Source organism: Balaenoptera physalus, assembly GCF_965194825.1.
Source record: "Balaenoptera physalus genome assembly, chromosome: 16".
Lineage (NCBI taxonomy): Eukaryota > Metazoa > Chordata > Mammalia > Artiodactyla > Balaenopteridae > Balaenoptera > Balaenoptera physalus.
Genome location: NC_138898.1, coordinates 69,372,940 through 69,398,491, shown reverse-complemented (window position 1 = coordinate 69,398,491; position 25,552 = coordinate 69,372,940). Strand labels below are relative to the sequence as shown.

Below are 25,552 nucleotides of genomic sequence, written 5' to 3'. Positions count from 1 at the left end.
CACTTCCGGTGGTTGCTTCCGGGCCGTTGGACCGGTTGGGCCTCCAGAAAACTACAATCCCCGAGGTGCTTTGCGCGCCTGGGTACGCGTCTAGGCCCAGCGATGGAGGGCGTTGTACTTGCGGGAGGCGCGGTGCAAGCTGGGAGGCGTAGTCTTCACTGCCAGCTCACAAATCTTATTTCATTAAGAACGCTCCTCAAGTCTGAAGCCCTCTGAAATATTCCTTGAAACTGCTATTTTTCACTTACCTGTATAGAGGTAACTTCTTTCTGTATAATCGTTGTAATACATACAACGGTCACCAAAATTTTTTTCTCTGTAAATAAAAAATTACTGAACCCTAGATGCCAACTCTAAGCTTCAACACATCCATACCCGCTTGCAAATCAGTGGGAAAATAGCTCCAAGAAAGGTAGTTAGCAGGTTCAAGATGGCAGGAAAAGCTCAGAATGTTTTGCCAAAGTTCTCTATCGAAATATGTTACCAGCTTTTTGTCAACTGAAAAAAAAAAAAAAAGAAAAGCACAACGTAAGAGTTGTGAGTTAAGTTTTATTTGGGGCAAAATGAGGGCTATAGCCCAGGAGACAGCATTTCAGATAGTTCTGAGAAACTGCTCTGAAGAGGTAGGGGGGAAGGCCAGTATCATATATGGCTTTAGTGAAGGAGGATCCGTGCAACCAAGCACACATTTTGGCAGAGGCTTGCTGCTAGTCACAAGAGCAGATGTCCCTGCTAACGATTTTAGTGCCTTCCTAGATACGAGGAGATGCAAGAATTGGGCTCATAAAATCTTCCGAGAATATCTAACTATCTCCCTGAACTCCTTTCAGGGTGTGTTGAAGGTCAGTGGCTGCAGTGGCTAGTAACTTAATCCTTGTAGAGGCAGATGGCAACTGCCAATTTTTTGTTGGCATTTCCAAAATATGATTTAGCAGCTAGCCACTTTCCATTTCCTAAATCGGCCTTACCTTCTGCCTCTCTTACCGACCCTCTTTCCCGTGCCTGTTTCTTCATATGTAAAATAAGATTTTCAAAAGTGCCTATCACAAGGTCGGTTGCGAGGAACAACTGAGATAATTCTTGCAGTGCCTTGTACAGAAGCCCCATCATTAGCCCTGCGTAGGAGGAGAAGGTTAGAAGGAGTAGCAGTGGAAAATTCATGGCATAAAACTGGGGTGTCATGATGTCAGCCCTGAATCTGCCATTTCATTGACTCCGCTCAAGTCCTTTCACTTCTCCTGGCCTCAGTTTCTTCATCTATAAAATGAGGGCATTATTAAAATCCCTTCCAGCTTTATAATCCGATTATGCCTCCTTTGCTATGTTCTTTCATTCCCTCAGAATCTGAAAAAATCCTTCTAAAGTCGACTGAATTCAGTTTCCTGAGGTAATACCCAACCGAGCCTGTTGTGAGAATAACAGACACAGCAGTTGCAGTCACGGAACCTGGAACATGGTTATGTGCTCTATAAATGTTAACTGTACTCTCTAACACTATTATTTTGCCCCACGAGAATGTAAGCCCCATGAGAGCAGGCATCCTGTCGGTCGTTGTCCTGAGCATCCGGAGTGCTGTTCGCATACCTTGAATTGAATTAATAAATAGTGTAAGCGTCCTGCCCCTTCAAAGTTCCCTGGGCAGTTTCCTTGACGGCAGAATGGAGTCATTAAGATCCTTTCCAGTCCTACGACCTTAAGACTGCTGTCATATCCCTCGCCTTGCTTCTAGAGTTTGAAAGCCCCAGTGGAAGTCCGGACCACAGAATAACGCAAAACTTTGGAACGTACTTTGGAACGCCAGCCGGGAGCTCGGACCAGCCTCCGTTGCCTTGGCAGCTGCTACGCCCCGAGCTCTGGAGATCCTCGGCCTTGATTGGCTGGACCTCGGGCTCCTTCTACGGAAGTAGCCGCGGCCGCCATTGTGCGGCGCTGGTCCACTTAAAGGGTGACAGCTGCGGTCCGCGCTTTGGGCTGTCGTCGTAGCTTCTTGGTCTCCTGTCCGCGGAGCCCGGCGGGACCGGGACTCCCGTCCGTGCCGGTGCGGGCGCCGGCATGTGGCTCTGGGAGGAACAGGGGGGCCTCATGGGCCCCTTCTCCTTCCTGATGCTGGTGCTGCTGCTGGTGACGCGCAGTCCCTTCAATGCCTGCCTCTTCACCGGCAGCCTCTACCTCCTGCTGCGCCTCTTCAGCTTTGAGCCGGTGCCCTCCCTCAGGACCATGCAGGTGCTCAGGCCCCGGGACCGCGTCTCCGCCATCGCCCACCGCGGCGGCAGCCACGACGCGCCCGAGAACACGCTGGCGGCCATTCGGCAGGTGAGTCCTCCACTCCTCCCGCCCCTGCGCGCCTCCTGGGAGCTTGGACTTATACCTGTCCTTCCGAAGGTTCCCCAGCCTTTTCATGATAGCCTTACCACTTCCCCATTTGTCCACAAGGAATACATTCAAGTGACCCTCGATCCCTCTGAATTCCGGAAAATCTCCAAGTATTTATAGAACACTGCAAATACTTAACGTATTTGCTATGTGCCAGGTACTGAGGATGGTCATGAACAAGACAGAAAGGGTACCTGCTTTCACAGAGCTTGCATTGGAGTAGGGGAGACAGGTCTTAAACAAACATAAGGTACTTTAAGAAAGCGATGAGTGCAATGAAGAAATAGGGTTACCGAATAAGGAATGACGGGAGGGTCATTTTAGACAGAAATCCTATCTGAAGAAGTGACCTTTGAACTGAGACCGGGATTATGAGGAGCCCACCATGGATCTGGGGGGAAAGTGCTCCAGGAAAAGGGAACAGCAAGTGCAAAGGTCCTGAGGTGGGAATGATATTGGAATCCTCATGTAACAGAATAGACAGTATATGGCCTGACTTCAAGGGACAAAGCAAAGGCTGGTGTGTGAATGAAGTAGGAAATGTGGCCAGGTTAAGTAGAGTCTTGGCCAGTGGTTAGCTAACATATTCTAAATGGATTACCTTCACAGCAGCTGTCTTTACTTGTCCTCCACATTATCCAAGTCATCTCCTTATCACCTTTCCCCATGGTCAGACAACACTAGCAGCGGGACTCCTGATAATTTCTGCCTCCCCTTTTCACAAGGCTCTCTTGGCAGTCTCCAGACTTCATCATAATAACAGCTTGCATAGTGAGAGAGCTTTGCAGTTGTCTAGGCACTTTTGCATATGTGGAAATATATCTGATCCTCTCATTTCCCTGAAACATTATTTTAACATTAAGTGGGTAGGAAAACTGGCTCAAACACACACAGCTCCTTTTCGAATTCAGCCTTCTGATTCCAAGTCCCAGTGCTCTTTGACATAGATTAGAATGTTTTCCAGGATGTAAAATTTGGACTGACTGTCCTTTCTTTGTCCAGCTAGGGACAGACAGTATTGTGTAATGAACAAGTTACTTAAGCGCTCTGTGTCCCAGTCAGAGTCATGGGTAGGATGTAGCAAGCAAGGCACCCTAGGGTGCCGCTCCTTACTCTAGTCCCAGCTCTGACCTTAAGTTTCCTCACCTGTAAAATGGGAATAATGTTACTATCCACCTAATCGGTTGTGATTCGATGAAATAGGCTACCTCACATTAAATGAGGAAGTATGTATGCGAAATACACATATACATATAGTGTGTCATATCCTGTTGTGTTGCAAGGGAATTATAGCTAAACTCCATTCATGTCTTGTATGTTTAGGTTGAACATGTCTTTAATATATGTAATTATGATAAATAACATTGCGCCAAGCTGATTCCTGGTTTTAAGAGGAAATGAGATGTAATTTAGCTTGTTCAAATACAAGGTCATTATCAGTGAACATTTTAGCCATGACAGAATTTAGCTGCAGAAAACAAGGTCACGTGCTCCCTCTTGACTTCAAAAGAAATATGTAGTTTACTTCCTTCAAAGTTTGGTTTTTGTCCTTTTCTTCTTCGCTTTGCTTGTTTGCAGCTCATAATTGATATTCTTAAACATTCTATTATGTAAAAAGTCAGGGAAGACATTCTGACAGTGGTAGAATTTCTGGTAGATTATAGAATAGATAGAGAAGGAAAAACTTGAGAGAGGTGAAATGAATGCATTCCAAAAACAGAGTCATGATTATAAACAGTGACAGAAGCATGAAGTCAAACCCACAGTCCACTCCACAGAGGGGCCAGAGTGCAGCTTTAAAAGTATAATTCAGATTATATCCTGCCCATATTTAAAACCCCGCAGTGGTTTTTCTGTTGCAATTAGGTAAAATCAAAACACCTTTCCATTTTGGACCTTTCTCAAAGCCCCAACTCTCTCTGTTTAAACCACCTTGGGTGTTTGTTAATGATGCTTTTGGCTTCATGTAATAGAGAATATAACTTAAAGTATTTCAAACAGTAAGGGGACTATCTCACATAGCAAGAGGTGTGTGTGGGAGAGGTGACTTCCAGGATGGTTTATTCAGCTGTTCAATTTGTGATTGTGGAGGACACCGTTTCTACTGACCTATCTGCTCTGCCACCTGCAGCATATTTACTAGCCCTCATTGTAGTTGCCAGGTGGCCATTGCAGCCCCAGGACTCACTTTCTTACATATCAGCATCCAGCCTCAAGAAAAGGCTCTACTCCCTCTTCCATAAGTCTTTCCCAGAAGTCAGTCAGTCTCTCTCACTCTCTCTGACAGACACACATGGAGGGGTTGAGAATAGTCCACTTACAGCAGAGGAGAAAGCTGAACACTGGGGAAAGAACAGCTCTCTACCAGCAGGGAAGAAGAAAGGGAATAGATCTGGGTAGGCAATCAATACTTTGTGGCTCCTTCCTACCTTGTGGCCTTTGTATTATATTTGCCATTTCTTCTACTTAGAAAACTCTTCCCCTGGATCTTTGTATTGTTGACTCCCTTTTATCACTAAGGTCTCAGCTCAAATGTCATATTCTTTTTTTTTTTTTTTTTTCCACACACACACACACACACACACACTGTATTTTATTTTTACAAGAGATAAATAGACTGACACCAAGCATTGTACATGGATGACCACAACAAAAGCAACAATGATTGCAATTACCAAACATGAAACACACTCATACTATGTCATAATATTGACATTCAGTCCAGTAAATGTCATATTCTTAAAGAGGCCTTCCCTGATTGCCTTGTCTAGTGACCCCCACCTGCCTTAACTTTCACATTACCCTGTACTTTCTTTTTCAAACATTTATCACTATCATAATACATGTAACATGTGTATAGTCTGTTTCTCCCCACTAAAGTGTAAGATCCATGTTCCTTTCTTGCTCACCACTCTCTCCTCACTGCTTAGAACAGTGCCTGATACGTAGTAGACACTCAATAAATATTTGTTGGAAGAATTGTGATGTACAAATAGGCAATAAGCCCATCAGAAAAGATACTCAACATTATCAGCCATCAGGAAAATGCAATTCAAAACCGCAGTAAAATACCACTTCATACCCACTAGGACAGCTATAATCAAAAAGACAGACAGAAGTATTGGCAAGATTATGCAGCAGTTGGAACCTTCATACACTGATGGTGGGAAACTAGTCTGGCGGTTCCTCAGAAGGTTAAATATAGGACTTCCCTGGTGGCGCAGTGGTTAAGAATCCACCTGCCAATGCAGGGGACACGGGTTCGAGCCCTGGTCCGGGAAGATCGCGGAGCAACTAAGCCCATGCGCCACAACTGCTGAGCCTGTGCTCTAGAGCCCGCGAGCCACAACTACTGAAGCCCACCCGTCTAGAGCCCGTGCTCCACAACAAGAGAAGCCACCGCAATGGGAAGCCCGTACGCCGCAACTAGAGAAAGCCCACGCACAGCAATGAGGACCCAACACAGCCAAAAATTAATTAATTAATTAATTAATTTTTTAGAAAAAGGTTAAATATAGAATTACCATCTGAAGCAGCAATTTCACTCCTAGGTATATACTCAAAAGAATTGAAAACATGCATCACGCAAAAACTTGAACAGGAATGTTCATAGCATTATTCATAATAGCCAAAAAGTGGAAACAACAGAAATGTCCATCAGCTGATGAAAGGATAAATAAAATGTGATATAGCCACACAATGGAATATTATTTAGCAAGAAAAATGAATGAAGTCCCCATACATGTTATAATATGAATGAACCTTGAAAACAGTATGCTAAGTAAAAGAAGCTAGTCACAGAAGACTGCATATTATATAATTCTATTAAATAAAATGTCTCGACTAGGCAAAGCCATAGAGAAAGAAGTAGATTAGTAGTTGCCAGGGACTGGGAGGGTTGGAGAGAGAAGTGGGGACTGACTGCTAATGGGTATGGGGTTTCTTTTTGGGGTGATGAAGATGTTCAGAAAACGACTGTAGTGATGGTTGCACAACTGCAAATATGCTAAAAACCATTGAACTGTATACTTTAAATGGATGAATTTTATGGTATGTGAATAGTATGTCAAAAGCCATATAAGTATAATGACTTTATTAAAGCAGACACTTTTTAAGTCAACTTTGTCAAAGTATAATTTACATACAATAAAAGATACATTTTCAGTATACAGTTTGATGAGTTTTGATAAATACACCTGGGTAGCCAGCACCTCAATCCATTTCCATCACCCTAGAATGTTCCTTTGTGTTCTCTTTGGAGTCAACCCCTACTCCTGCCTCTGCCCCAAGGCAATCATTGATCTGATTTCTATAACTATACTACACTATACTATTCTATTACTAAACTATTAGTATAGTTTCAAACTAACATCTTAAGTAAAGTTTTAATAAATTACAGTATTTATGTAGACTAGTTTATGTGAAGTGTGTATGTTTAGAAGAAAAATACTATTATAAGAAACTTCTTGAAATAAGAGTATGAAGTACATACTAATATATGAATCAGATTCAGGGGTTTATCTTTTTGCTTCTACATAAAAGTATTGGGAAAGAAAGTTGAATGCAGTCATTAGAAGATCTGGTCTAAGAAGCTCTAGTATGGTGATTCTTTTATAGAACTTTTGTTTTTGGCCTTAATAAACTACACAGAAAAGACAAATAAATGAACTCATTACCTTTAGTATTCTTGCTAAAATACAGTGTCTCACCATTGTTATTTTTTGTTTTGTAGCCAAGTAAAAATGGCCCTAATGGATGAAAGTATAATTGAACCGAATTACTAGCATCAAGTAATAAGGTTAACATTTGTATTACAATGAGAGAGATGCACTGTGAATACTGGAAATGTGATCTTGTTTTATGTTATAAAATATATAACCCATGTTGATTTACCGGTGCATTATTAAACTTAGAAAAGATATACCTTTTAATCTTATAAAAAGATGTACCTTTTAATCAGTGTAAATGTAAGCATTACATCTTATGTGATGACTTTTTCACTGAGGCATAAGTGTTTTTCTAGTCATAATAGGTTACTTATATTGAGTGCCACCTCTGAGCCAGGCACCAAGCTTGGTGATTTACATACATTATTTCTAAATCCTCACAACTCTTAAGATCATTAAAGAAGTATCATCATAAAAATGATGAAACGGAGGCTAGAGTAATATTTGTAATTAGATGACATAGCCAGTTAGTGATGGAATTGGAGTTTTTAGAGGGGGAAATCTTGGTCATATATGTGAAAATCAAACTTTGAAGCCTAGAAGAAAATAGTTGTTTATAAGTGGAGGTAAGAAAGGATTTAAATAAGATAGACAAATCTCCACCTATAAAGGACATAATTAATAAATTTGACTATTTTACAGTTAAAAACATGTTAAAAAACACAATAACAATGGCTAATGTTTATTGAATGCTTACTATGCACTAGTACAGTGCTGTATGTTGTTTATGGGTACTTAAGTGTGTAGTAAATATATAAAGACCTGTAAGGGAATGATATAGAAATAATGCACATCCACTTGGCAGTTGCCTCTGGAGAAGAAGGGAGGAGGATTTTAGCTGTATCTGTAGTGTGATAGTGAAGTCATGTGTAAAGTCATGTGGTTAAGAGTGTAGCCTCTACCACGTCCTAGTTTGTGTAACCCAGAGCAAGTTTCTTAATCTCTGTCAGTTTCCTCTTCTGAAAATGAGCATGTTAATAGTACCTCCTGAAGGGTTGTGAGGATCAAATGAGTTAATACATTTAAAGCAGTTAGAATAGTGCCTGACAAATATAAAAGGCTCAATAAATAATATAGCTATTATTGTTTTAGGGCAGCAAGAGATTGAAGCAAATATGGCAAAATGTTAACATCCGTTAAGTCTTTTTTTTGCTGTATACTACTATGTATGTTTGCAATGTATGTTTGCATAATTAAAAAAAAAATTAACTTTAAAGTCTTGATCATAATGAGTGTTTCATGTCTTCATTGTGACAAAGAAGCCAAGGAAGCAAATGTTGGATAGTGTGTCTCAGAGGAGCATGGCCCCTCAAACTTTATGTTCATGTTCTCTTTTTTAGATAAATTCTTGCATGCCTTATCGGGCTTACCAGCTTGTTGGCCAACAGCCAGTGCTGCTCACATAAACAAAATCTAGTGTCCTCTAGAAGCAGTCTTGGTGTTTCTGCTCTAGAGGATGGAATTAAACCAGCAGAAACCTGACTCGTCCTGTTTATGCCAAGGTAGTGCAATATCCAACTAATCAACAAACACAGGGGAATCATCAGATACTGCACCAAAGAGAGTGTAGGTAAACAGTGAAATGTGACTAAATATTTGTAATTGTAAGCCATTAATGGTCTGTATAGTTAAAGCAACCAGAGAAAACAAATTCCAGAAGTCTCCCCATCTGCCACTCTGAGAGTGAGAAAAGTGGGGAAATTGAAGTTTTTAAGGAATCCGTAAGGGTGGACACTGAAGTAAGGTTAACATCCATGGAAAAGAGGTTGGGTTGCTCTTTGGTATAGGAAGGGAATAGAATCAGTAAGAGAAACTATCTACTTAGCCAGCCCTGTTGGTCATCTTTAGTGTTTAGATTACAAAATGACATCTGTGGCCACGTGACATTAATATCGTTGGTGTTTTTGTTAAGGCAGCTAAGAATGGAGCAACAGGCGTGGAGTTGGACCTTGAGTTTACTTCTGATGGGATTCCTGTCTTAATGCACGATAGCACAGTAGATAGGACAACTGATGGCACCGGTCGATTGTGTGATTTGACATTTGAACAAATTAGGAAGCTTAATCCTGCAGCAAATCACAGATTGAGGTAAGTGGTGTATTGTCACCTAAACATATCTTTCAACTTGTGTTGGAGATCACAGAAAGACACTGGCACCTTCTAATTACATCTTCTGCTCCAGAAGAGTTGTTTTGTTGTGTTTTGTTTTCAGCTATATACAGGTTTCCCAAGTAATTGGCAGGTGCCAGGAACAACAGAAATATGGCATGAATGTTTTTCATCTTTTCCCACTGAGGCCAAATTTGGCTTCAGAATTATTCTCAAGACAGTACTCTAACGTGACAATTACTTTGTACTGTCATATAAATTTATATATGTATGTGTGTGGGGTGTGTGTGTATGTATGTATATCAGAGCTAATCGTATAAGATGTTCCAGAAGAAAAGGGTTCTATGATCAAATAAGATCAAACACTATACTTTAGACGTTCCCCTTGGGGATAAACAGTTCACGTCAATCAATTCTTGCCTTTAACTTAATGTTTCTCAAATGTATATGACCACAGAACCCATGCCCTTCCCACCATTAACAACTATAAACACCTTGGAATTGGTATCTGGGTAATATACTTTGGAATGTGGTTATTTAAATCCCTCTCCTCTTGTCTTTGTAATACCGAAAAATGTGTTCTTACTGTAATTCATGTCGTATCAATTCTCTGGTCAATTTATTTGACCCAGTGATTAAACTGTAGTCCTCCCTAAAAGATGATTCAGACTTTCTTTTCCTAGGAACTGAAAGAAATTAAAAGTCAGCCAGAGGAAGTCATACTTTAGAAAGAATATTGATAACACTTGAAAGTTCTGAGTCCAAGCTGCTGGAATTGCTCTCTGCTGTTACAGATATTTCATTGCTCAGCTGTAGGCAAGGGGAAGGCTGGTTTTAACATTACAGTGACATTGTAGCTAATAAGATGTCAAATTCAAAGTCAACACTTAATGCAAAAAATGCTCAGGGTCAGCATCACCCTTAAAATACTTGAAGAAGGCATGGTATTGGAGCCAATATGCATCTTAATGTCTTTAACCCAAGCAGTCTTTGTTCCATAGTTGAAAGGTTGCATTTTCTTTGCTTAAATACCAAATAATTGGCTTGTGTTTAGAGACCATGTTGTTGGAAAAGAAGGAAAAATTTCTCTCAGTGGGGTAAAATGCTCATCCTGAGAGGGGAGCATGGCAACTAAGACTAGCCAGAGGAATAGCAAATTCATGTCTCTGATTCCCAGGGAATAGTCACTGAATAGAGTGGCTGGCAGAATTTGCTGTACTATTTATCTTTATCTTTTTTAAAACCAAGATCTTAGAGTTGAATTAATACCGTTGAATTAGCATAAGTTAAGTCATGTAGAGTGAAATTTTGTTATTTGAGAAAAGCTGATTTCTTATGGGTCAGGCACTTAACTTTCCTTTTCTTTTTCAGAAACTTATGTATTAGAAAATTATTTATTTTAACCAGTTGCACTTAAATGCACAACCATACAGTTAACAGATGTATATATAGCTAGGAATTTCTCCTGCATAAGGTTCTATTAGGGAAAGTACAATCTTAAGTCTCTGAGTTCTCCAAAGATGGCATATACTCTGCCCTTTAGTGAGTAGAGTTACTAATTATATTATAAATCCAGTGACTGCCTAAAAAATAAATGATTTTTGTTGTTGCTGTTTTGTGGCCAAGAATATCTTTAATTTGGTTTAAGAACATATTATCCTTGGACGTTGGTATGGTTGGAGAAAGGAAGTTGGGGAAAACACTCTTTTCCTTTGGTTGGGAGACATTTTTCAAATGTCTGTTTCACTAAACTTTTATCTTTTCCTTGTTCCTACAATGTACTATTCCTTTTCCCTCTCTTATAGGAATGATTTCCCTGATGAAAAGATTCCTACCCTGAGAGAAGCTGTTGCAGAGTGCCTAAACCATAACCTCACAATCTTCTTTGATGTCAAAGGCCATGCAAATATGGTACAGTTTATACCATAAACTTTACCACTTTGGAAAAGACAGCTTTATTTAAGTGCTAGTTTGTTCCAAAATTAACTATATATTTTATTTTTTATATTCTTAAATTATTTTTACAAATTATATTTGCTTAATGGAAGTTTACAGTGCAAAAATCCACATCTTCAAGGAAACAGTAAATTATGGAACCTTTTTAACCTTTTAACCTTTGATGGAACCATTTAACAATTCCCAGTATTCGACAATTAGCACAGAATAGAAGAGTCAGGTTTCTTTTATTTGCATAAAACATTTACAAAAGATATTAAATAAACAGTAAAGAGGCACTTCTTGAACAGACCATTTAAGTAACCTCATAAAAAGGGCTCCAGGAGTTGGATACAAGACCAGTTACATCTGGCTGATAAGAGTCTTAGACAACTCTGGACTGAATTTAAAGAAAACTCCTATATTTAAAGCTTCTGATAGCTAAGAGGATATTTGTCTTCTATAAGGATTTATCCCTTTTGTATGATTTCTATCCCTTATGTATAGTTTTGTTATTCTATGACTTGAGTAGTTATACTTTTATTTATTATAATTTCTTAAAATATGTATTACATTCTTAAATAAAATTTTGCTTAAATTTTAGAGCATTTACTCATAAAAACACATTATTGCAGTGGAAATCAATGGTAAAATATGGTTCAGATTACATTTGTTCTCATAACCAGCTTTTCAAGTACGAATACATTTTTCAAGTACAAATGTTGTTGTACAGCTTGGGTATTTTCCCCCAGCAATAATTATAATCAGTAATGGCCATCTACTGATGGAGAGTTCTGATGATACCAACTTTTTTTTTAATTAGCCCAGGATATTGTTGAAACCAGTTGTTAAAACCTGAAATATGAGCCTCTAACTTAAGTACAATAAACTCCCATTTTTGAAGAAAGAGGAGAATGGTGCTCTGGCTAATTTATTATTCTGGTAAACTGATAGTTCTATATGTCTAGGTTTTCCAGTCAGTCTGCATCAGAATCACCAGGAATACATATTAAAAATACAGATTCCTAGGCCATTCCACCCAGAGATTACATCTTAAAAATGGCCAGGGTCATGGGGTCAAGTAACAAGATTTTTAATGAGCACCTCGGGTTTTATTGAGGATAACAGCCCATGTTTGGGAACCCTGATAGGCCCTACATTTTACGCATGGTGTACTGATCTTCATGATTATTTTCTTAGAATAAAGAGGGGTGAGGGAGGGGAAGAAATTTTTTTTTTTTTCCAGCTATTTGAGCTTTCTGGTTGGGTGTTCACAGATGGTTTGGGAAGCATTGGGCAGAACACAGTGATCTAATTCACCAAAATGGGAGCATAGGGACTTCCCTGGTGGCACAGTGGTTAGGAATCCGCCTGTCAATGCAGGGGATACGGGTTTGAGATCTAGTCTAAGAAGATCCCACATGCCACGGAACAACTAAGCCCATGCACCACAACTACTGAGCCTGCGCTCTAGAGCCCACGAGCCACAACTACTGAGCCCGCATGCCACAATTACTGAAGCCCGCACGCCTGGAGCCCATGCTCTGCAACAAAGAGAAGCCACAGCAACGAGAAGCCCGTGCACTGCAATGAAGAGTAGCTCCCACTTGCCGCAACTAGAGAAAGCCCGCGTGCAGCAACGAAAACCCAAAGCAGCCAAAAAATAAATAAATTAATTAATTAATTTTAAAAATGGGAGTATAAAGGAACAAGTGTTGGCATTAAATTGGAGACGGTAGAATACAGGAGCCAAGATCACGGGCTTTGGAGATTGTGATTAAACTCTCACCTACTACAGTGTAACCTTAACCTTGATAAGCTTCTGTTTCCTTATGGGCAAAATGGGAACAATGTAAGAAATGACCACATAGGGTTGTTGTGAGAATCAGATAAAGAATGTAGATGAAGCATCACACATGGTGCGTGTTAGTTCACAGCAAGAAAACAACTTCGGCTCTATAGCTCACACTCTGTCATATTAGTGAAGGGAAGCATGACATGAATAATTTCTGTGTTCTTTTTTATTTTGGGGAATGCATTTAGTTGCTTATATTTGGTTATAGGTTATGTGTGACTTTCCAAAAATTAGGGGTACTTCAAGAATTATGATGTAGCAACATTACATTCCACCTAACGTCTGGTCATCTCTGTTGTTAGCTGCTACTGTGGCTCAGTGGCCAAATCTGTTAATTCACTAGAGGTTACAAAATATCAGTATTTTAATTCTACCATTTCTTCTTCATTTGGTAGCTGGTCTACTGCAAAAAGAAACCTCTGCTCTTCTTGGGAAGAGTTGGGAGACTCTTCCCAGTTTCTCCCTTGTCCCATGGCTTCTCCCTCCGTGTTGATGATGGATGACGTTTCCTCTCAGTCGCCTAGACAGAGAAAATCTACCCTTTCTAGTTTGCAGACTGGTTGACTCCCACTTCAGCTAGGAAAGGCAGAGGGAGATAGAGCTGTGGGTATAAAAGGACCTTTCCTAGTGGCTAAACTAGAGTATAAGGAAAAGATTTTAAAATTTTGCTTCCAACCTCCACTGGCCTGTAGTCTGCCATACTTTTCCAAAGTATGACAAAAGGAGGTGAGCCTCTCAACAAAGTAGTAAAGCAGCAGTACCCCAGCTTCTTCCTTATCTGCTGATGTGACTTTAAAATGCATCCTAGTGGATAATGCAACCTACCAATACTCCTTTGAACACCCCCATATATTAGTAAACTTCTGATTTACTTAATAGAGTTGTACTTATAAATAGTAGTTACTGGTTGGGACTACATTTTTTTTTTTTAAGTGTTTTTTATAAATTTATTTATTTATTTATTTATTTATTTATTTATTTATTTTTGGCTGTGTTGGGTCTTTGTTCCTCTGCGAGGTCTTTCTCTAGCTGCGGCGAGCGGGGGCCACTCTTCATCGCGGTGTGCGGGCTTCTCACTATCGCGGCCTCTCTTGTTGCGGAGCACAGGCTCCAGACGCTCAGGCTCAGTAGTTGTGGCTCATGGGCCTAGTTGCTCCGCGGCATGTGGGATCTTCCCAGACCAGGGCTCGATCCCGTGTCCCCTGCATTGGCAGGCAGATTCTCAACCACTGCGCCACCAGGGAAGCCCGGGACTACATTTTAATAGATTTTAAATACATGAATCTCTTTTACAGGCTACTGATGCTCTAAAGAAAGTATATATGGAGTTTCCTCAACTATATAATAATAGTATTGTCTGCTCTTTCTTGCCAGAAGTTATCTATAAGGTAAAATTCTGGATTTTTGTTGTATATAATATTATGTTAGTTAGTGGTAATAATAGCAGTGAGCTAAATAAGCATAAGATAGATGCCTTTTAAACTGAACTGAATCAATTAAGAAACTTCTCTTTTTTTTGAATTTTATTATTATTTTTTATACAGCAGGTTCTTATTAGTTATCTATTTTATACATATTAGTGTATAGATGTCAATCCCAATCTCCCAATTCATACCACCACCACCACCACGCCGCACCCCGCCCCCTTTCCCCCCTTGGTGTCCATACGTTTGTTCTCTACATCTGTGAAGAGACTCCTCTTTTAAATTAACAAAAATTCAGGAAGAGGAAAGTACTCGTACCCCATTTTAAAATACCATGATTCCTTTTTAGCTCCTTCTTTCGTGTTGTTTATAGGCTCATTCAGATTACTTTGGTAACATTCTCAGAACAGAATGAATTATATATTTCTATGTCTCACTAAGTAACAGCAGAATATACCTTTTTAAAAAATAAGTCTTATAGTGAATTTAAAATATGCATAATTTGAAATATGCAAATACACAGATACTACAGCAAGCCCTCCTTTAACCATAATCCAGCTTGTTTCATCCATAACCCCATTTATCCCCAGGGTTATTTTTTTTTTAATGGATCTTTATTGGAGTATAATTGCTTCACAATACTATGTTAGTTTCTGTTGTACAACAAAGCGAATCAGCCATATGCATACATATGTCCCCATATCTCCTCCCTCTTGAGCCTCCCTCCCATCCTCCCTATCCCACCCATCTAGGTCATCTCAGAACACCAAGGCAATCTCCCTGTGCTATGCTGCTGCTTCCCACCAGCCAACTATTTTACATTCGGTAGTGTATATACGTCAATGCTACTCTCACTTCACCCCAGCTTCGCCCTCCCACCCCATGTCCTCAAGTCCATTCTCTATGTCTACCTCTTTATTCCTGTCCTGCAACTAGGTTCATCAGTATCTTTTTTTTTTTTTTTTTGAATTCCATGTATGTGCGTTGGCATACGGTATTTGTTCTTCTCTTTCTGATTTATTCACTCTGTATGACAGACTCTAGGTCCATCCACCTCACTACAAATAACTCAATTTCGTTTCTTTTTTATGGCTGAGTAATATTGCATTGTATATATGTGCCACATCTTCTTTATCCATTCATCTGTCGATGGACATTTAGGTTAGTTCCATGTCCCGGCTATTGTAAACAGTGCTGCAATGAACATTGTGGTACATGTCTCTCTTTTTTTTTAATTTATTTATTTATTTATTTTTGGCTGTGTCGGATCTTTGTTTCTGTGCGAGGGCTTTCTCTAGTTGCGGCGAGCGGGGGCCACTCTTCATCGCGGTGAGCGGGCCTCTCACTATTGCGGACTCTCTTGTTGCGGAGCACAGGCTCCAGACATGCAGGCTCAGTAGTTGTGGCTCACGGGCCCAGTTGCTCCGCAGCATGTGGGATCTTCCCAGACCAGGGCTCGAACCCGTGTCCCCTGCATTGGCAGGCAGATTCTCAACCATTGTGCCACCAGGGAAGCCCCACATGTCTCTTTTTGAATTATGGTTTTCTCAGGGTATATGCCCAGTAGTGGGATTGCTGGGTCATATGGTAGTTCTATTTTTAGTTTTTTAAGAAACCTCCATACTGTTTTCCACGGTGGTTGTATCAATTTACATTCCCACCAACAGTGCAGGAGGGTTCCCTTTTCACCACACCCTTTCCAGCATTTATTGTTTCTAGATTTTTTGATAATGGCCATTCTGACCGGCATGAGGTGAAACCTCATGGTAGTTCTGATTTGCATTTCTCTAATAATTAGTGATGTTGAGCATCTTTTCATGTGCCTCTTGGCCATCTGTATGTCTTCCTTGGTGAAATGTCTATTTAGGTCTTCCGCCCATTTTTTAACTGGATTGTTTGTTTTTTTGATATTGAGCTCCGTGAACTGTTTGTATATTTTGGAGATTAATCCTTTGTTGTTTCATTTGCAAATATTTCCTCCCATTCTGAGGGTTGTCTTTTGTCTTGTTTATGGTTTCCTTTGCTGTGCAAAAGCTTTTAAGTTTAATTAAGTCCCATTTGTTTATTTTTGTTTTTATTTCTGTTACTCTAGGAGATGGGTCAAAAAAGATCTTGCTGGTTTATGTCAAAGAGTGTTTTTCCTATGTTTTCCTCTAAGTTTTACAGTGTCTGGTCTTACATTTAAGTCTTTAATCCATTTGGAGTTTATTTTTGTGTATGGTGTTAGGTAGTGTTCTAATTTCATTCTTTTACATGTAGCTGTCCAGTTTTCCCAGCACCACATATTGAAGAGGCTATCTTTTCTCCATTGTATATTCTTGCTTCCTTTGTCATAAATTAGGTGCCCATATGTGCGTGGGTTTATCTCTGGGCATTCTATCTTACACCATTGATCTATATTTCTGTTTTTGAGCCAGTACCATACTGTCTTGATTACTGTAGCTTTGTGGTATAGTTTGAAGTCGGGGAACCTGATTCCTCCAACTCCGTTTTTCTTTCTCAAGATTGCTTTGGCTATTCGGCTATTCCTTTGGCTATTTGTCTTTTGTGTTTCCATACGAATTGTAAAATTTTTTGTTCTAATTCGTGAAGAATGCCATTGGTAGTTTGATTGGGATTGCATTGAATCTGTAGATTGCTTTGGATAGTATAGTCATTTTCACAATATTGATTCTTCCAATCCAAGAACATGGTATATTTTTCCATCTAATTATGTCATCTTTGATTTCTTTCATTAGTGTTTTATAGTTTTCTGAGTACAAGTCTTTTGCCTCCTTAGGCAGGTTTATTCCTAGGTATTTTATTCTTTTTGTTGCAATGGTAAATGGAAGTGTTTACTTCATTTCTCTTTCTGATTTTTCATTGTTGGTGTATAGAAATGCCAGAGATTTCTGTGCATTAATTTTGTATCCTGCAACCTTACCAAATTCATTGATTAGTTCTAGTAGTTTTCTGGTGGCATCTTTAGGATTTTCTATGTACAGTATCATGTCATCGGCACACAGTGACAGTTTTACTTCTTGTTTTCCAATTTGTATTCCTTTTATTTCTTTTTCTTCTCTGATTGCTGTGGCTAGGACTTCCAAAACTATGTTGAATAAGCATGGCAAGAGTGGACATCCTTGTCTTGTTTCTGATCCTAAAGGAAATGCTTTCAGTTTTTCACCATTGAGTATGATGCTTGCTGTGGGTTTGTCATATACGGCCTTTATTATGATGAGGTAGGTTCCCTCTGTGCCCATTTTCTGGAGAGTTTTTATCATAAATGGGTGTTGAATTTTGTCAAAAGCTTTTTCTGCATCTATTGAGATGATCATATGGTTTTTGTTCCTTAATTTGTTAATGTGGTGTGTCTCATTGATTGATTTGCATATATTGAAGAATCCTTGCCTCCCTGGGATAAATCCCACTCCACCATGGTGTATGATCCTTTTAATGTGTTGTTGGATTCTCTTTGCTAGTACTTTGTTCATGATATTTGCATCTATGTTCATCAGTGATATTGGGCTATAATATTCTTTTTGTGTGATATCTTTTTCTGGTTTTGGTATCAGGGTGATGGTGGCTTCGTTGAATGAATTTGGGAGTGTTTCTCCCTCTGCAATTTTTTGGAAGTGTTTGAAAAGGATCGGTGTTAGCTCTTCTCTAAATGTTTGATAGAATTCGCTTGTGAAGCCATCTGGTCCTGGACTTTTGTTTGTTGGAAGATTTTTAATTATGGTTTCAATTTCATTACTTTTGATAGGTCTGTTTATATTTTCTAATTCTTCCTGGTTCAGTCTTGGAAGCTTATACCTTTCCAAGAATTTGTCCATTTCTTCGTGGTTGTCCATTTTGTTGGTGTATAGTTGTTTGTAGTAGTCTCTTATAATCCTTTGTATTTCTGCAGTGTCAGTTGTGATTTCTCCTTTTTCATTTCTAATTTTATTGATTTGCGTCCTCTCCCTTTTTTTCTTGATGAGTCTGGCTAAGGGTTTATCAATTTTGTTTATCTTCTCAAAGAACCAGCTCTTAGTTTTATTGATCTTTGCTATTGTTTTCTTTATTTCTATTTCATTTATTTCTGCTTTGATCTTTATGATTTCTTTCCTTCTACTGACTTTGGGTTTTCTTTGTTCTTCTTTCTCTAGTTGTTTTAAGTGTAGGGTTAGATTGTTTATTTGAGATTTTTCTTTTTTCTTGAGGTGAGATTGAATTGCTGTAAACTTCCCTCTTAGAACTGCTTTTGCTGTGTCCCATAGGTTTTGGGTCATCATGTTTTCGTTGTCATTTGTTTCTATGTATCTTTTTATTTCTTCTTTGATTTCTTCAGTGATCTCTTGGTTATTTAGTAGTGCACTGTTTAGCCTCCATGTATTTGTGTTTTTTACAGTTTTTTTCCTGTAATTGATTTCCAATCTCATAACGTTGTGGTCAGAAAAGATGCTTGATACGATTTCAATTTTCTTAAATTTTCCAAGGCTTGATTTGTGACCCAAGATGTGATCTATCCTGGAGAATGTTCCATGTGCACTTGAGAAGAAAGTGTATTCTGCGACTTTTGGGTGGAATGTTCTATAAATATCAATTAGATCTATCTGGTCTATTGTTTCATTTAAAGCTTGTGTTTCCTTATTTATTTTCTGTTTGGATGATCTGTCCATTGGTGTAAGTGGGGTGTTAAAGACCTCCAGTATGATTGTGTTACTGTCGATTTCTCCTTTCATGGTTGTTAGCATTTGCCTTATATATTGAGGTGCTCCTATGTTGGGTGCATAAACATGTATAATGGTTATATCTTCTTCTTGGATTGATCCCTTGATCATTATGTGGTGTCGCTCCTTATCTCTTGTAACAGTCTTTATCTTAAAGTCTATTTTATCTGATACGAGTATTGCTACTCCAGCTTTCTTTTGATTTCCATCTGCATGGAATATCTTTTTCCATCCCTTCACTTTCAGTCTGTATGTATCCCTAGGTCTGAAGTGGTCTCTTGTAGACAGGATATATATGGATCTTGTTTTTGTATCCATTCAGCCAGTCTGTGTCTTTTGGTTGGGGCATTTAATCCATTTTCTTTCAAGGTTGTTATCAATATGTATGTTCCTATTACCATTTTCTTAATTGTTTTGGGTTTGTTTTTGTGGGTCTTCTTCTGTTGTGTTTCCTGCCTAGAGAAGTTTCTTTAGCATTTGTTGTAAAGCTGGTTTGGTGGTGCTGAATTCTCTTAGCTTTTGCTTGTCTGAAAAGCTTTTGACTTCTCCATCGAATCTGAATGAGATCCTTGCTGGGTAGAGTAACCTTGGTTGTAGGTTTTTCTCTTTCATCACTTTAAGTATATCCTGCTACTCCCTTCTGGCCTGCAGAGTTTCTGTTGAAAAATCAGCTGATAACCTTTTGGGGATTCCTTTGTATGTTATTTTTTGTTTTTCCCTTGCTGCTTTTAATATTTTTCCTTTGAATTTAATTTTTGTTAGTTTGATTAATATGTGTCCTGGTGTGTTTTTCCTAGTGTTTATCCTGTATGGGACTCTCTGTGCGTCCTGGACTTGGGTGACTATTTCCTTTCCCATATTAGGGAATTTTTTGACTATAATCTCTTCAAATATTTTCTCCGACCCTTTCTTTTTCTCTTCTTCTTCTGGGACCCCTATAACTCAAATTTGGTACATTTAGTGTTGTCCCAGAGGTCTCTGAGATTGTCTTCAATTCTTTTCATTCTTTTTTCTTTATTCTGCTCCTTGGCAGTTATTTCCACCTTTTTGTCTTCCAGCTCACTTATTCGTTCTTCTGCCTCAGTTATTCTGTTATTGATTCCTTCTAGTGTAGTTTTCATTTCAGTTATTGTGTTGTTCATCTCTGTTTGTTTGTTCTTTAGTTCTTCTAGATCTTTGTTAAACATTTCTTGTATTTTCTCAATCCGTGCCTCCATTCTGAGTTTCTGGATCATCTTTACTATCATTACTCTGAATTCTTTTCCTAGTAGGTTACCTATTTTCTCTTCATTTATTTGGTCTTGTAGGTTTTTACCTTGCTCCTTCATCTGTGACATATTTTTTTGCCGTCTCATTTTTTTTTTTTCTTTTTTTAATGAGTGGGATTGTGTTCCTGTCTTACTGGTTGTTTGGCCTGAGCCTTCCAACACTGGAGTTTGTAGGCTATTGGGTAGAGTTGGGTGTTGGTGCTGAGATGAGGAACTCTGTTAGACCTCACTCTGATGAATATTCCCTGGGGTCTGAGGTTCTCTGTTAGTCCAGTGGTTTGAACTCGGAGCTCCCACTGCAGGAGCTTCAGCCCAACCCCGGGCTTGTGAACCAAGATCCTGTGAGCCACGTGGGGGGGGCAAAAAAAAAAAAAAGAGAGAGAACAATAACAAAGTAAAAAATAAAATTAGACTAGGAAACTAACAGATACATTAGAAAGAATATAAAAATAAAAATATAGATGAATCAACAACCGGAAGGTACATCAGTACCACAATGCTAAAAAAGAGGAGGAGGGAAAATTAAAAAAAAAAAAAAAGTCTGGGAGGAAGGCCTTGGCTGTGGAGAGTAGGACCTAAGCAAGGGTGAGGTTTGGGTGGTGGGCGGGGCCTATGCTCAGGACCCACAGGGCTGGAAAAGGCCCTGGGGGCTGTGGGGGGTGGGGCTTAGGCTCAAGGAACAGAAGGGACCCAGGCGTGCCCCCCACCCCTGGTCTCAGAGGGAAGGGGACCTCACCTGGGAGCCCAGCAGGCTTCCTGGGCTTGAGTGGGTGGGGCAGACGCCCGCCTCTCCTCTCCTGCTCCTCTGGTCTGGGAGGGTCCCTCCCGCCTGCCTCTCCTGATCTCCCTGACCTCCCTCCTATGCCCCCAAGGACCCACGCGGCCTGGAGGGGGCTTTGGAGGGCAGGGGATCAGCTTGGGAGCTCAGCAGGCTCCCCAGCCCGAGTGGGCCGGTCGATCACCCTCCGCTCCTCTCCCCTCCTGGAAGGCCCCTCCTGCCTACCTCTCCTGATCTCCCCGGCCTCAGGGGCGCTGATCCTGTCTGGCCTCCACTTCTCCTCCCCTTTCAGCCCCCCTACATCCTACCGGTTCACTTTGGGGTTCCTTCCGTCTCCTTGGGCGTCAGAGTCCCCCACCAGCAGCTGGCAGGCGCCCTAGTTGTGGGGAGAAGCTAACTCCGCATCTTCCCACACTGCCATCTTGACTCCGCCTCCTCCCCAGGGTTATTTTGAAGCAGATTCCAGACATCATATCATTTTATCCATGAAAATTGCCTTAAGTATCTTTAAAAAGTGATTCCTTTTTTTTTTTTTTAACATAACCACAATACCATTATCCCATCTAAAACCATTAACAAGAAGTCCTTAAGATCATCAAATATCCAATGTATAAATCCCCCTTGTCATGTATTTATTGAAGAAACCAGGTTGTTTTGTAGAGTTTATTTACCGAAGTCTGGATTTTGCTAATCATGCCCTGGTACAATTTAACACATTCATCTCCTCTGTATATTTCCTATAAATTAGTAGTGAGAGCTGAAGGCTTGATTGATTAGGTTCAATTATTCTTGGTAAGATAATTTCTTAGGTAAGGGTCTTCTACCATCAGGGGGTGCATAATGTCAAGTTGTCTCGTCGAGTTGTCAGCAGCTGTTATTGATGCCAGTGGCCAGCTCTGGCAATTTACTAGGAGTTTTATTTTTATTTTTAATATTTATTTATTTATCTATTTATTTGGCTGCGCCGGATCTTTAGTTGCAGCACGTGGGATTGAGTTCCCTGACCAGGGATCGAACCCGGGCCCCCTGCATTGGGAATGCGGAGTCTTAGCCGCTGGACCACCAGGGAAGTCCCTACTAGAGGTTTTAAAGTGTCAATATTCTAAGTCTGTCGTTTCTTCTTCTTGTATTAGCTAGATGGAATACTTCTATAAAGAGGATCTCTCATCTACTATTTAGCTACTCAGTAGGCAAATAAATGCTTAATCCTGTCCTTTATTTACCAGTTTCCAAAATAATGAGTTGGTTCTTCAACAGTGACCAACACAGCATGTATTTAAAAATTTGCAGTAAGGGTGGAGCCTGCTGGGATATAAACTGTCATTGAGATGAATAGTGTCCTGGGGCTTCTAGACGTTTGGATCAGTGTTTCCCAAACTTCCTTGACCAGAGGCCTTTAAAATGTGTGATACCTTTTCCAGAGGACCATAGAGCACAGACTAAGAGAATTCCATCCATATCCCCCATTTGTCCGTTGCTCTGTCCTTGTCCCTGCCCCCACTTCTCTCCCTTCTCACCCCATTTCCCCGCCCCCCACAACTTTTTTTCAGCCGTTTTCTCTAACAAGGATCAAAAGCTAACCAGCCCATCTTGAAATGATCATGGTTCCATCCTCATTGTGTTCTAATTATCTCTGGCCATAATTTAAATCAATATCCAATTGAAAGTTACTCTTTGTGACATTATTAAAATTTGGCCCTGAGGTTATAATGTTCTCATTTTAAAGATAGTATTGCAGTTCTTTTAGGATTGTGGAGGAAGTGTTCTCATTTATACTATATATTAAATGCTTTACATTCAACACATTATTTTCTCAAAGGGTTTATGATGGAGTATTTATTTAGTAGACATGGGGGGCAGCATACCTCCTTGTACAGACTGAGTACATTGGCTAAATCTAACGAACAAATGAGAGGTATTGGCCTTAAGATATGATAATTGCTTTATTTTCCAAAATTCCTTTCAGATGAGACAAGCAGATCAGAATGTAGTAACAGCTTTAATTCACAGACCTTGGAGCCTTAGCCATACAGGAGATGGGAAACCACGCTTTGATACTTTCTGGAAACAGTCCATGTTTGTGGCATTGGACATTTTGCTCGATTGGAGTATGCATAATATCTTGTGGTACTTGTGTGGAATTTCAGCTTTCCTCATACAAAAGGATTTTGTATCTCCGTAAGTTGGAAGATTTTTTTTATCTTCTGATACATTTCCTGAATGTTCTTCTTGAAAAGGGAGGATTAACAGTGGACACCTGTATTGGTTCCCACCCACGAAGCCCACCATGCCTTTATTAAGTTGAAATGCCACTAGCTTCTTAGGTGGGAAGAGTTTAGGCATATTTCACTGTTTCCAAAACAAGTTGATCAAATATTCTTGGGTTTTAGTGCATTTTAAAGAAAAAGTAAACGTGCCAAACTATGACGACAGAGACAGAGACAGAGAGATTGTATTTCCTTGTGATTGGCTCCCTTTAAAAACCAACATAGGATCCAGGGCAGAACCACAATGAAGATGTCTTGTGGGCACCTACCTCATCTATCCCAACTTTTCTCCTGCTCCCCTATATATTACAGGCTCTACTCCATTGCTTCCAAGAAACTTTCCATTCCCTAACCTGCTAGCAATCTCTGAATCTTTATTTTGGCAATTTTATAGCTATGTATTTCAGGTGGTTACAGTTGTAAGTTTCATATTATTTCAGGCATGTGTGCATTCAGTTCAATAAATATTTGTTGTATGCCTGCAGTATTGCAAGGTACTGTATTAAGAAGCTGAGATGCTGTGGTAAAGAAAGAAAGCCACAGTCTGCCCTCATGGAGTTTATAGTCAAGTGGAAGAGATAGATGCTAATCAAATAAAGATCCAATAAACATAAAATTAGAGCTAAGATAAATGCTGTATAAGAGAGAACAGTGCACATATACTGTTTAATTTGTCCTAGTCAAGGGAGTCAGGGAAAACATCCCCAAGGAAGTAACAGCTGAGCTAAGATCTGAAGGGGGCATAGGAAATGAGGGGTTTGGGGGTGGAGGTCCAAGTCAGAGGGGAAGACACGTGAAAAAGTGCTGTGGCAGAAAGGGACCTGGTTCTTTCAAGGAACTGCAAGAAAAATCAGTACGCACACAGAGTACAGCACAGAAAAGAAAGGGGGAATGTGGCGTAAGATGAGGCCAAAGAGACAGGTGGGCCTAGGCTAGGTAGAGCCTCCGGTAGGGGTTCGGGTTGGGGGGGTCTTCAGCAAGTGGCTGAAGCGTTTAAAGCCACAGCGGCGTGGAGGAGGTGCTCATGCTGGGTTTGGAACACCCTCTGGCTGCAGTGCGGAGGCCAGTTAAGAGGCTCTTTCTGGGGGCTGTTAGTACTCAGTGAACACCATATTTAGTGGCCATTGTAGATTCCTGAGACAATTGGCATTATTCTAACAAGGTTGGTTTTTCTTCTTTCTCCAGGGACTACTTGAAGAAGTGGTCAGCTAAAGGCATTCAGGTTGTTGCTTGGACTGTTAATACTTTCGATGAAAAAAGTTACTATGAATCCCATCTTGGTTCCAGCTATATCACTGACAGCATGTTGGAAGACTGCACACCTCAGTTCTAGGCTTTTCCCCCAGGGAGGAAACACAGGTACAGAAACTGCCTGCTGGCCTCATGGAGGAATATCAATATACCCAAGCCCCTGGGGGATCAAGTGGCTCACACAAGCAGTAGTCGGTTACTGGGTATTTACCTGAACCAGAGCAAAACCCAGTGTTGCCACCTTGCTCCATGGAATGCCTGAGTTCAAAACCGATGCTCTTGAAAGTCTGGGTCTGCAAAAAGGCACAACACTCCTGCCCCGACCTAGCTGAGGCACACACTGAAACCCAGTGAAGATAAGCACAGATTGAATTGTGCAATTTGGGGGTGCAGATGCAAATGCATGGGAAATGCATGATCCCTCAGAGTTGACGTTTTAAAACTTGACACACTTACATAATTTTAATTATTTAAAATATTTGTATCCAGCTATGTTATCAATGTACTGTAGACATCAAACTTGTGACCATACTAATAAAATCATTAAAAGGAGCACTAAGGGAAAACCATGTACCAAGCATCATATCCTAAGACAAAAAGAATTTAAGGGAGCTGCTGCTTCCAATCCAGTGCCCAGGGCCCCTGGTGAGACATTGGTGTGAAGCAAAGAAAATGGTAAGGAGGTCTTGATATCAGTCTGAGGGATTGTTTATGGTATCTAGAAATAAGAGCTACAAACCACTAGGGGGCAGAGTTGTACCCTTTCAAGCTGCTTTACAGCAGATGATCACAGAAAATTAGAGCTGGAAGAAACTTCCGGGAACATCTAGGCTTAGCCTCATTTTACAAATGAGAAAACTAAAATCTGTGG

General features: G+C 40.1%; 1 protein-coding gene across 3 annotated transcripts; it reads left to right on the top strand.

Annotated features, from left to right (window-relative positions):
- The first annotated feature begins 565 nt into the window (after positions 1–565).
- On the top strand, positions 566–25,233 carry GDE1 (glycerophosphodiester phosphodiesterase 1). 3 transcript variants are annotated; one of them, XM_082431116.1, is made up of 6 exons: positions 567–2,313; positions 9,013–9,188; positions 11,015–11,120; positions 14,295–14,387; positions 23,130–23,341; positions 24,616–25,233. In XM_082431116.1, the coding sequence occupies exons 1-6, from the start codon at positions 2,053–2,055 to the stop codon at positions 24,761–24,763; spliced, it is 996 nt and encodes a 331-aa protein (XP_082287242.1). In that variant the 5' UTR covers positions 567–2,052; the 3' UTR covers positions 24,764–25,233. The 3 variants fall into 3 exon arrangements, with proteins under 3 accessions (XP_082287243.1, XP_082287242.1, XP_082287244.1); XM_082431118.1 differs by having other exon boundaries at positions 2,184–2,313; positions 9,017–9,188; XM_082431117.1 differs by lacking the exon at positions 14,295–14,387 and having other exon boundaries at positions 566–2,313.
- The last annotated feature ends 319 nt before the right edge of the window (positions 25,234–25,552 follow it).